Source organism: Mercenaria mercenaria, chromosome 2, assembly GCF_021730395.1.
Source record: "Mercenaria mercenaria strain notata chromosome 2, MADL_Memer_1, whole genome shotgun sequence".
Classification (NCBI taxonomy): Eukaryota; Metazoa; Mollusca; class Bivalvia; order Venerida; family Veneridae; genus Mercenaria; species Mercenaria mercenaria.
Window position 1 is genome coordinate 30,372,589 of NC_069362.1, and position 13,345 is coordinate 30,385,933.

General features: G+C 34.9%; 2 protein-coding genes across 2 annotated transcripts; both read right to left on the reverse strand.

Moving 5' to 3' along the window:
• Positions 1–380: 380 nt before the first annotated feature.
• Positions 381–2,339, reverse strand: LOC128548430 (uncharacterized). The gene is made up of 2 exons (XM_053523214.1): positions 1,873–2,339; positions 381–1,435 (listed from the first exon to the last, which is right to left on the reverse strand). The coding sequence occupies exons 1-2, from the start codon at positions 2,314–2,316 to the stop codon at positions 1,403–1,405; spliced, it is 477 nt and encodes a 158-aa protein (XP_053379189.1). The 5' UTR covers positions 2,317–2,339; the 3' UTR covers positions 381–1,402.
• A 642-nt stretch (positions 2,340–2,981) lies between these two features.
• LOC123562080 (neuronal acetylcholine receptor subunit beta-3-like) lies at positions 2,982–4,247 on the reverse strand. Its single transcript, XM_045354732.2, has one exon. The coding sequence runs from the start codon at positions 4,245–4,247 to the stop codon at positions 2,982–2,984; it is 1,266 nt and encodes a 421-aa protein (XP_045210667.2).
• Positions 4,248–13,345: the final 9,098 nt, after the last annotated feature.

Genomic DNA, 13,345 nt, shown 5'->3' on the forward strand with positions numbered 1-13,345 from the left:
AAATATTCTTATAACATTTTCTACACAATCTAATTTCTCTTCCTATTTTCCTATGTCGACTAGTTTCAATCTCAAGATCGTAAGAACATATTCTGAAATATGTGTACACAAACCTAAATTTTCTGATGTCTAAATACATTTCATATGAGAAATCTTCTTTGAACACCATATAATACGGTAACTTTGTATTTGAACTAACTGATACTATACAATTATCGACTTTTTCATAGGTTGACATCAGGATTTATCAACCCGAAAAAAGTTATAGTCACCGAGCTTCGGCTATCAGGATTTATCAACCCGAAAAAAGTTATATACACCGAGCCGGGCCGAAGCTCGCTGAATATAACTTTTTTCGGGTTGATAAATCCTGATATCAACCTATGAAAAAGTCAATAATTGTTTTATTACCTGAACAGATGTATAGCCAGTCTTGTTATTACAATTGTATCTTTAATAAAGAAATAAGGAATAGAAATAAATAAGTTAAATAAACATGAATTTTAATAAACATGTTTTTCTGATCACGTACATAGATATAATATGTAACTAAAACAACACTTTCCCAGCAGATTTATAAATTTTAAAGTTACTTTTTCACATGAAAAGTCCATTTCAACACTTTCCCAGCAGATTAATATATTTTAAAGTTACCTTTTCACATGAAAAGTCCATTTTTAAAATGACTTTTAAATGTAGTTAGTTTATGTCATTGAAATAATACTCAAACAGATTTTTTTATAATTTGGTACTCTGAGTTAGTTTTTCACATTGAAATTGATGTTAATATTTGAACAACTATGGAATACAGGCATTGGAAACATGGTACGGCAGAATACAGAAACTGCTGACGAGTAGAATTGTATGTAGTGTCTACATTTCTACATAGATTGGTGTCCACGGTCTTCAGAATTTCATCCAGATCGGTGTCATTAGTGTTGAGATCAGTTACTAAGTTATCAAACTGTGAATCTGAAAGAGGAACCAGTTCAGTGTTCAAAGGAGTGATTTCAATTTCTTTGTTTTCATCCCTGGTTTCAACCTTTTTTTCCCTTTTATCTTGTTTCTTAAACTTTCCGATATAGTGTCTGACATTTTCCTTTTGATGTTTGGTGTAGCGTAGCCGGTGTATGTCTTCAAAGAAGATTCAGCTTTATGACCAGTTACACTTGTAATGTGACGACCCGCAAACTCATTACTGTCAAGAGTATGAACAGTACTAGACCTAAGAGAATGATTAGTATAACGTTTCGAAAGTCCGGCATTAGAACTTATAGTTGGCATCATGTCACCAATGGCATTGTGGCCAAGCGGCGCGTTACTGTACCAATTTACAGGGCTTTCTCCTTTATTTGGCCCTGAAACAGTCTGTTACATTCCGGGTTCAGGTGTAATTTGTATTTCATGAAAGATTTGACTGGACACAGTGGATCATCTGAAAAAGATAAGAACAAAACTCAGTAAACTTCTTTCATAAGAATTGAGATTAATTATATCTCTCGTGTATCATTTGTCAATTAGATACATGTAATCTGTTGTCTCGTAAAATAAAAAAATGAGATTTAATGCACACCATTTTATCTGATCTATCTAATAAAATTTCCACTAGGTTTCATTTATATAAAAAAATGTTTCCGGTAACATGCCAAAAGATAGGGTATGTAGGTCGGAAAGTTTTTGAGGAGGGATTTTTTTTTACAATGAAGAAATAACAACAGTTACTACCCTTAGAAAAGTATAAAGATAGTGAAAATGTCCAAAAATAAAAACATGTAGGGTTGTGACAAATTTTTACGGTAGTTCGGGAAACCGAAAGAAACGAACAATTTTTAGGCCTTGTATTCGGTGAGATTCTTTGTCTTTTTTACTTACCGCTTTTTGCATACATCCTGCCATCAGCACTGTTTGGATCATTCTGGTGATTTTTGTCTGCTCATCTTTTGTTAGATAAATGAAGACGCGCCCATCTGAATCGGTTGTGGCTGCAAAGTCACTAACTGTTAGTTCATGTATATTTTCTCTGCCTCTTCTACCAAAATACAGCATTATGTCAACAAATACTTTTTGAAGTTTAACATTGTCATTAGTGTCAAAATATTCATAAAGTTTCTTCAGGACACTCTCTTCTACCGGTGGATAATGTGTAATTGCCCCTTTTCCTTCACGTTTCAAATCCATGGCCACAGCTTTAAAAAGTTTCTGAGACACTTGAAATGCAAAGTCTTTGATAATGTCCCCATTTTTGGTTGAGCAAGAGATGCCTGTTAAGTCCATATCGTACAGAATACAAACTAGATTTTTGGTATTTTTCACCATATTCTTGTGAACCTCTAGGTAAAATTTTGACAGAATATCATCAAGCACTTCATTGCTGTAGTTTTCAAAGGTTTTTGGCAAATTCCTGACTTTAAGATATTGTCGTAATATTTTAACCGCATTATTCGTTGATCTCCGTGTGTTGTGTTTTTAGCAGCTTTTTCTTCTAATATCCTTCTAAATTCTTGTTCATCAACTGTCGGAAATCTTTCCAGCGTTCTTTTGTCCGACATTTTTGTTTAGATTGGTTTCATGATTGCGTATGGAAGCCGGTTTTTGATTGGCTGAACACCAAGGAACGTCTCATTTAATTGGAAGATTAAAATACTGCCGTCTATTTTTAGACCAAATCAGGTTGATATTGGTTTTCCAAGCACCTACTTCGATCTATTTTTTATTATCGTACTATTTATAACCCAAGATAAGTTGATATGATATGTACTCATTACTTTTCGAACCGTTTACAGCCAATCAGAGAAACAATAGAATACGGTCATGTAATAAAGGCCGTTCTTGTAGGTAGATATCTTTTAATCTATTTACAAACGTTAATAAAAAGTTTTATTTTTCTGAATCAACTGATTGATATTCCAAAGCATATCCAAAACCATGTTTTTGCAGTAAATTGCACTGTATAATATTGATACTTAAAATGTTGCTCCAAGTTAGAAGCCCTGATTAGTGTATAATTTTGTGAACGTTTGAGTTGTCATCAACAAAAATGTTATAAACAATGCAGTAAAGCAGTACTTGTCGAAAGTTTTTCCCACTATTTTCCACGTGACTGTAGGACTGTCGTCTTCCTTATAATTTTCAATGTTTTCATTGAAGTTGTTATTTTTGACTTCAACTTGTATCGAAACGTTAGAACATGTCCTCTCATGTATAACGACTGATTTCCTTTTCCGTTTAAAACACAAAAAGCGAAGCAGGAATACTAGCTTTTTCACAACTGACGGAACTGGATCCTCCCTGTCATGAATGAGTAATGAAATTATACACAAAAATAGGATGACAGAACTGTATACCAGCAGGAACAATATATAATAATAAATGTAAGCCATAGGGACAGAGCTTTCAGGAACAGTGTCATTTATCATTTGCATAAAGACGATAAAAGACAGAAATGTAGTAATAGCTACTGATGTTCTCTCTCCAGAATTAGCAGGCATAACGAACACGAGGTTATTTATGGAGCCAAGAAAAACCATTGGAAAGATAATGTAGACCACAAAGAAATCACTTCTTCTTTTCAAATTTAGTGCAATGTTTATCGATGGAGGGAATTTTGGTCTAATATCAGTATAATCTATTACTTTTGCAGACTCAAGCAACCATTGACTGTTTGAACTGAGATAATCCTGAAATACCGTACTAGATGTGGTGTAGAACATTACTTCGTCTGCTGTGTACGTCCACCCAGAAACAGTTATTTCGCAAGTCTGGGTATCGAAAGGAAAATATGTTACGTCCACTGAACATACAATTTTTAATACGTTCCCCGTGTTCCATATTACTAAGCCATTTGAGGATAATCGAACCATGGTTGGCACATTACCTATATCCTGAATTTTGTCAAACGACTGTTGTAAGTAGAATTGTGGACACCAAACATCTTCCGGAGGAACTAGCAGTGTTGATTTACCACCGAAATCGGACGGTGTCCACGTCAGCCTTTCATCCACCCATTGCATGGAAAACAACATAGTAAGCTCAATTTCTCCAGAAAGTTCATCGAAATTATTGATACTAACAATTCCTACTGTACAATTTATCTTAACAGTATCATTATGGTCTATCAACGGAAATAGTTTTCTGTTGTATTTCTGGAATAAGTTAGTGTATAAAGTTTCGACTTGTGTAATATTAGCACAATGAATATATTCAAGTTGAAGAAACAAAATGTATATCAATAACAGTTTGCAATCCATGATTACCTAATAAATAATCTTATCTCTTGTAAGCATGTATATCTTCAGTATCCATATTTGCAGTCTACACTGAAATATCAATTATATTTCGATTCTTCTGTCTGCAATCTGAAAACAGAAATTATTCCTGTTATAAATAATTATGAAACAAGAGAGAGTAAAAATATAACGAACACACGTAGATATTAATAAATGCCCTGATAGAATTTTATAAATTCAAGTTATATTTTCCATTACTGAATTACATTTTGGTAAGTAAATACTTCCCAATGTTAACTTAACAATTAAATGTAAAATATCTTTGACCAATTTCAAACCCATCCTTACAGACATTTTACATTACGTATACAAAACCAGCTTTAATGCATTACCAAAGCTCACGAACGGTCATTTTGAAGTCGGACAAATCAATTGATCAAATACTTAAAACTTGTTTACGTAGAACTATATCCAAGGAAAACAGACCTCAATTAATGAAACCATTGATGAAAAGCGAATCCTTTGGACTTTTATATCAGGCCAGTTAGAAGTGGATACTCAATCAATAAACCTAATTACTGCTTCCATTTTAAGAATTGTTGGCATTAGTGAATACATTGTACATAATGAGAAATCTTTTAGCGTTTTATAACAAGGTAATGTTCTAGTTTTATAAATTAAGATTAATACTTGATTTATTCATGGAATATCTGGTATGATCATCTGCTGTTGCTATTTAATCGTTGTGCCTTGATACGATTCATATACCTATTAGTGGTTTTATTGTAGCTATCCTTTCTTCATGACCATTTAAAATAAGTTTGTTAATTTTAAAGTAACAGTATTGAATCGCCAAGCGTAGTTACAGCTTAAACTAATACACATAACATTAATGCCCAAAGAGGATATGACGTCAATAATATATAGCCATCAATTATATATTTTCTTTAAAATATATTTTTTCTTTAAACTATATATTTAAGGACAGGAATTCAGATATTATGAAGAGCTGCTAGAAAAGTTCAGGTACATTTAAATTTAAACTAGAAGGTGTTTTTGTCACAAAAACATATGGTTCCCCCTGATGTATACCTTTAGCTCTGGCAGCCATTTTGTACAGCGAAGCGAAACGTTCCGGCAGTATGCACAACTAGGCTTGGTACTAATTACTCCTATGAAGTTTCGTCGAACTCTAGCCGGCAGGAGAAGACCTTTATAAGCTTAGCTTTCAGATCTTATCCTTTTTCAACATGTATAATATCGATATTGTAAATTGTAAAATGTAATATGCACATATGTTTGAAATAAAATATGTTTAAATCAAACTCTAGCCGGCAGTTTGATCTGTAAAAGCTAGACAATAGTTTTCTACTATTAGGCCTGGCGGCCATTTTGTACAGCGAAGCCGAACATGTCGGTGATATGCACAATTAAGCTTGGTACTGATCACTCCTGTAAAGTTTCATCTAAATCTATCCAGCAGTTTGACCTGTGAAAGCCGGACAAGATTTTTCTATCTTTAGCTCTGGCTGCCATTTTGTGCAGCGAAGCGGAACGTGCCGGGGGATATGCACAACTAAGGTTGGTACTGATTACTACTATGATGTTTCGTCGAAATCCAGCCAACAGTTTGACCTGTGGAAGCCGGACATTTTTTTTCTCGATTTTAATCAGCGGCCATTTGGTGCAGCGAAGCAGAACGTGCCGGCGATATGCACAACTAGGCTTGATACTGATCACTCCTTTGAAGATGATACATTTATATGTTTCAAGTTTGAAATACGTTTGTACGAATTTATATGCACTTTATATATTGTCTGTAAATGTAATATATAGCCGTTTTCCATTATGTATTATGTATATAAATATATGATATCATACTGCTGATGTTTCCCGGTATAGTGGGACTTATGCATTTATTGTAAATAAAATCTTGAAATCTTGAAGTTTTGTCGAAATCCGGCCAGCAGTTTGACCTGTGAAAGCCGGACAAGTTTGATAATGACGGACGGACGGCGAAGGCAAATTCAATATGTCTCCCTCACCTATGGAAGAAACATAATTAAACATATTCGTAAAAGAACTGAAGAATACGAAGGAAGTTGTAATAAACGAACCAGCAACAGTTTACGAAATATAAAACAAATAACTAGATATTGTTGGGTCCTTTAACTATGCATTAAAGAGCCTGTTTGAAAAAAAAATCACTTCATTTAGTATTTAATCAAATCACTTTCATAAGACTTCCTGTCAATTCCCTTGTATTTTGAATCTGTTTGAAAAAGTCCTAACTTGGTCTGAGCAATTAAAGATAGAGTGGACACGGCGTATGTCTACTGCCTTGAGTTTGGTTACCTATAACTTGTTCCAACCTCAGAGAGCTTGTTTTAAGGTTGTGTACGTGTATACTTCTTACATTTTGTACATTCCGTTTTCATGTTGCCTGTCGAATTGTTTTCATGTTTCTGTTTAACACCATTCATCTACATATTATAAAAATGTTTATTAAAAACATCTGCTTATAAATGTATCTTGTCCTTGAGTGTACACACTCCTTTTATTGTCTTACTTTATCTGCTCAATACTAAAAAACTTACTCACTTGTCACTTTTCGGATGTGGGAATATGTTTTAATCTGTTTTGCTGTACTTTCAAGTCTCCAACCAAATTAATGTGTAAGTACGGTCCGGGATTTTGTCTGCAATTGATAGATATCATTTAAGTACCTCTTTATGTCTTAACTTTACATAGAATGTTTTCTTGTTGAATACATTACACGGGTAAGATAATATACACGTTTAGTATAAAACGATTGTTAAATGTATTACGATTTGTCTTATGCTTTTTTATTAACGTCAACGTCAAATTTTAATTTTTATACACATAAGGTGCACGATGAGTTGTTAGTTATGGTGAAAAAGAAAACTAAAATACTGATGGAATCAACAGCTAAAGTGATAATGTTTCAACAAAAAATCGTTCTGAAAAAGGATAAAAGGGGTAAAGGTATTGCTTTCTGATACTGGATGGTTAACGCATTAAAGTCAGGGTCAGGGATGGCAGGTTATTCCTTACAACTGAGTGAGGAATGATGTTAAAGAAGTGACTTGTACTTGTCTGAAAACATACGAAAGCAGGGGTAACCATGGACATATGCTAAAAGAAGTTCTATAAAACGTTGTTTTTTTTTTCATTGTTCTTTTGTGTAAAGTACGCTAATACTTAACATTAAATTCAATTTATTTATTTATTTGGGTTTTAGGGCGCATCAACACTGTATAGGTTATATAGCGCCAAACAGGACTACAAATTTTAGTTTCACATCTCGTTTACATCGAAATAAAAACAACATTAAATTCAAATTCAGAAATGCTAGGGACATATAATTACATAATCTTAGTCTAAGGAATGTGGTTACAAATAATGTTAGGGTCATAGTGTAGGAATATGGTTTGCGGTTCAACTCCGCTGCAAGTATGATATTGTATGTTGGAACTTGTCGTTTAAAATGGTTCCATTAGTATTCATATATGCTCGTTAAATGGTGGCCAGTCTCAGTAAAGCACCATTTTATGATATTTTTCACTTTTCGTATTAATTCGAGGACCGAAAAGACACATTATAGAAATTTAGATCCCTATTTAAGTTATCTGTTTTGTTGATTGTTATGAAATTATGTAAATATTCCCTTTTAACCTGAAATGATTTAAAACGGTCTACTTCTTTTCATTTCAATACGATTTCAAGTTTTACATTTGGTTTGAATACAATGTAGATATTCCAATGATCTGAACCAAAAGAGCCGTTTTTAAAGGGATTGGTTAATATCCAACCTATATTGGCTGCGCAAGCAAGACAGACAGAGGGAGGCTATAATAATTTTACAAACTCGCTTTTCTAAAGATTTTTGGCTAAATAAAAAGCTGTCAATGCAAATCTTGGAGAAATATGATACAATAGGTCTCAGATTCATATCATTCCTTTGATGAAGAATTTTCAAAAATTTATACGTATGCTAATATAAATCTTACTTGGTTTGACAACCAGGGCAGGGAAATCAATATTTAATTTTTTTCCAGCGAAACTTTTACATACATTTAACACTCAGTGAACGCCTATACGTATATTAAAATAATCAGTAAAGTAAGCCATTACTTGACCATGTTGTCCAAATTCCTATCAACCATTTAAGATAAGGACAAAATATTCATGAATTTAAAGAATGTCAGAAATAATAAACTCATGTCGTAATATTACTTGATTTTGTTGAACGTTTTATATGATATTTTATTAATATTTATTATGATTTACAAGGTATAGCCAACGTTTCGATGGAACCGATAGAAGATTCGTTAAGTATATAAATTACAAAATGCAAGCTCGGTAGGTGTAACCTTTTGCAATAAGAAAAGAGGTGTAAACTATCAGTAAAAATGAACCGCGCCAAGAGAAAACCAACATAGCGCCTTTGCGACAAGAATGGATCCTGACCAGACTGCGTGAATGCGAAGGCTGGTCTGGATCCACGCTGTTTGCCAATGCACTAAGTTGGCTGTCAGTAGAATGTTTTCTTGGTAACTAGAAGCTGGTAATACATAGCCCCCACAAGTTAGGTTTACCTAATTTTACATGTCTTTGACCAATAAAACATATAGAAATGAATGTTAATAATGTAGACTTATCTCCGATAGTTTTAACTGTCACAGTTTTGGTTCGATCTTAGTTTTTGCTAATTTACATCTTAATTAGTACTTTGAATACACGTAAAAGGACAGAACTAATAAGGAAAGAACAAAAGAAAAAAAAAGAAAAACATATGATTTCTTTAATACAATTAATGCAAAATGTTCGCCTCACAAGTTTTACAAACATTAAGTAACAACAATGCTCAGCAACTCAATCCATAGGCGATACAGTTATTATATTGAAAGACCGAAACTGCAAAAAATTAAGAATATTGTGACATTGAATATAACATTACATTGAAAAAAAAACAACGAAAAAAAATACCCAGAAAAAATCCATTACTGTTGAATTTTACATTACCCACTACAAGCACAGCGAAAAGTGCTAATTTTAATGTACACTATTCTCCTACGCCTTCCAATATGTTCAATAGTCTCGTGTCTGAAATATTATGTATGATGAAACTTTGGTTCCGAGATTTTGAGCAATTAGACAACACATTAACGGATTTTTACGTTTGACAGGTGGAAGAGTGAATACTATTTAATAAAAAATAAAAACCTAGGAAATAGCTTTGATGTCGGTAAAACGAGTAATTATTTCCAGTTTTCAAACAGACAATTGCTTTAATCTGAACCTGATATTGTTAACTTGCTTTACTTATGAAATACGGAATTTAGCACTTATCTAACATTATGATCAAAGTGAAAACCTTTTCTGATAAAACAGGATACTTTATTTTCGTTCTTAAGTACATGTTTTGTTTGAAGAGGAAATTAAAATAAATAAAATATCACCAAAGAAATCGTTACTTTCATTTCAAAGGCGCTAGTGTCGTCGCATTTATGATAACATATGGAGTATCATCTTAGTCAGTTAGATTGTGTTCGTGTTAATAAACAAATACACAGAATTTCATTACGATGTTTGTGATAAACATTGTTTGATATGCTATAGAAGAAACGTGTTCATTAGTTTTAAGTTGGGGTTGATATCTTTGTAGTTGATGGGTCATTATGATTCGTCAGTAGACTACTGTACGGGTACGGCCGTTCAAGTGCTGAATTTATTGTGTTGATACCTTTGTAGTTGATGGGTGATTATGATTCGTCAGTACACTACTGTACGAGTACGGCCGTTCAAGTGATGAATTTTTTTGTGTTGATACCTTTGTAGTTGATGGGTCATTATGATTCGTCAGTAGACTACTGTACGAGTACGGCCGTTCAAGTGCTGAATTTATTGTGTTGATACCTTTGTAGTTGATGGGTCATTATGATTCGTCAGTAGACTACTGTACGAGTACGGCCGTTCAAGTGCTGAATTTATTGTGTTGATACCTTTGTAGTTGATGGGTCATTATGATTCGTCAGTAGACTACTGTACGGGTACGGCCGTTCAAGTGCTGAATTTATTGTGTTGATACCTTTGTAGTTGATGGGTCATTATGATTCGTCAGTAGACTACTGTACGAGTACGGCCGTTCAAGTGCTGAATTTATTGTGTTGATACCTTTGTAGTTGATGGGTCATTATGATTCGTCAGTAGACTACTGTACGGGTACGGCCGTTCAAGTGCTGAATTTATTGTGTTGATACCTTTGTAGTTGATGGGTCATTATGATTCGTCAGTAGACTACTGTACGGGTACGGCCGTTCAAGTGCTGAATTTATTGTGTTGATACCTTTGTAGTTGATGGGTCATTATGATTCGTCAGTAGACTACTGTACGAGTACGGCCGTTCAAGTGCTGAATTTATTGTGTTAATACCTTTGTAGTTGATGGGTGATTATGATTCGTCAATACACTACTGTACGAGTACGGCCGTTCAAGTGCTGAATTTATTGTGTTAATACCTTTGTAGTTGATGGGTGATTATGATTCGTCAGTAGACTACTGTACAGGCACGGACGTTCAAGTGCTGAATTTATTGTGTTAATACCTTTGTAGTTGATGGGTCATTATGATTCGTCAGTACACTACTGTACGAGTACGGCCGTTTAAGTGCTGAATTTATTGTGTTGATACCTTTGTAGTTGATGGGTCATTATGATTCGTCAGTAGACTACTGTACAGGTACGGCCGTTCAAGTGCTGAATTTATTGTGTTGATACCTTTGTAGTTGATGGGTCATTATGATTCGTCAGTAGTCTACTGTACAGGTACGGCCGTTCAAGTGCTGAATTTATTGTGTTGATACCTTTGTAGTTGATGGGTCATTATGATTCGTCAGTACACTACTGTACGAGTACGGCCGTTCAAGTGCTGAATTTATTGTGTTAATACCTTTGTAGTTGATGGGTCATTATGATTCGTCAGTAGACTACTGTACGAGTACGGCCGTTCAAGTGCTGAATTTTATTGTGTTGATACCTTTGTAGTTGATGGGTCATTATGATCGTCAGTAGACTACTGTACGAGTACGGCCGTTCAAGTGCTGAATTTATTGTGTTAATACCTTTGTAGTTGATGGGTCATTATGATTCGTCAGTAGACTACTGTACGAGTACGGCCGTTCAAGTGCTGAATTTATTGTGTTGATACCTTTGTAGTTGATGGGTCATTATGATTCGTCAGTAGACTACTGTACGGGTACGGCCGTTCAAGTGCTGAATTTATTGTGTTGATACCTTTGTAGTTGATGGGTCATTATGAATTCGTCAGTAGACTACTGTACGAGTACGGCCGTTCAAGTGCTGAATTTATTGTGTTAATACCTTTGTAGTTGATGGGTCATTATGATTCGTCAGTAGACTACTGTACGGGTACGGCCGTTCAAGTGCTGAATTTATTGTATTGAACCTTTGTATTGATGGGTCATTATGATTCGTCAGTAGACTACTGTACGGGTACGGCCGTTCAAGTGCTGAATTTATTGTGTTGATACCTTTGTAGTTGATGGGTCATTATGATTCGTCAGTAGACTACTGTACGAGTACGGCCGTTCAAGTGCTGAATTTATTGTGTTAATACCTTTGTAGTTGATGGTGTGATTATGATTCGTCAATACACTACTGTACGAGTACGGCCGTTCAAGTGCTGAATTTATTGTGTTAATACCTTTGTAGTTGATGGGTGATTATGATTCGTCAGTAGACTACTGTACAGGCACGGACGTTCAAGTGCTGAATTTATTGTGTTAATACCTTTGTAGTTGATGGGTGATTATGATTCGTCAGTACACTACTGTACGAGTACGGCCGTTCAAGTGCTGAATTTATTGTGTTGATACCTTTGTAGTTGATGGGCCATTATGATTCGTCAGTAGACTACTGTACGGGTACGGCCGTTCAAGTGCTGAATTTATTGTGTTGATACCTTTGTAGTTGATGGGTCATTATGATTCGTCAGTAGACTACTGTACGGGTACGGCCGTTCAAGTGCTGAATTTATTGTGTTGATACCTTTGTAGTTGATGGGTCATTATGATTCGTCAGTAGACTACTGTACGAGTACGGCCGTTCAAGTGCTGAATTTATTGTGTTAATACCTTTGTAGTTGATGGGTGATTATGATTCGTCAATACACTACTGTACGAGTACGGCCGTTCAAGTGCTGAATTTATTGTGTTAATACCTTTGTAGTTGATGGGTGATTATGATTCGTCAGTAGACTACTGTACAGGCACGGACGTTCAAGTGCTGAATTTATTGTGTTAATACCTTTGTAGTTGATGGGTCATTATGATTCGTCAGTAGACTACTGTACAGGTACGGCCGTTCAAGTGCTGAATTTATTGTGTTGATACCTTTGTAGTTGATGGGTCATTATGATTCGTCAGTACACTACTGTACGAGTACGGCCGTTCAAGTGCTGAATTTATTGTGTTAATACCTTTGTAGTTGATGGGTCATTATGATTCGTCAGTAGACTACTGTACGAGTACGGCCGTTCAAGTGCTGAATTTATTGTGTTAATACCTTTGTAGTTGATGGGTCATTATGATTCGTCAGTAGACTACTGTACGGGTACGGCCGTTCAAGTGCTGAGTTTATTGTGTTAATACCTTTGTAGTTGATGGGTCATTATGATTCGTCAGTAGACTACTGTACGAGTACGGGCCGTTCAAGTGCTGAATTTATTGTGTTAATACCTTGTAGTTGATGGGTCATTATGATTCGTCAGTAGACTACTGTACGAGTACGGGCCGTTCAAGTGCTGAGTTTATTGTGTTAATACCTTTGTAGTTGATGGGTCATTATGATTCGTCAGTAGACTACTGTACGGTACGGCCGTTCAAGTGCTGAAATTTATTGTGTTGATACCTTTGTAGTTGATGGGTCATTATGATTCGTCAGTACACTACTGTACGGGTACGGCCGTTCAAGTGCTGAATTTATTGTGTTGATACCTTTGTAGTTGATGGGTCATTATGATCCGTCAGTAGACTACTGTACGGGTACGGCCGTTCAAGTGCTGAATTTATTGTGTTG

Excerpts from the sequence above, each read along its gene's own strand:
- LOC128548430 (XM_053523214.1), bottom strand. The coding sequence starts at position 2,316 with ATGGTGAAAAATACCAAAAATCTAGTTTGTATTCTGTACGATATGGAC. Across the intron at positions 1,436-1,872 it reads CAGGATGTATGCAAAAAGCG|ATGATCCACTGTGTCCAGTC; the intron begins GTAAGTAAAAAA and ends TATCTTTTTCAG.
- LOC123562080 (XM_045354732.2), bottom strand. The coding sequence starts at position 4,247 with ATGGATTGCAAACTGTTATTGATATACATTTTGTTTCTTCAACTTGAA.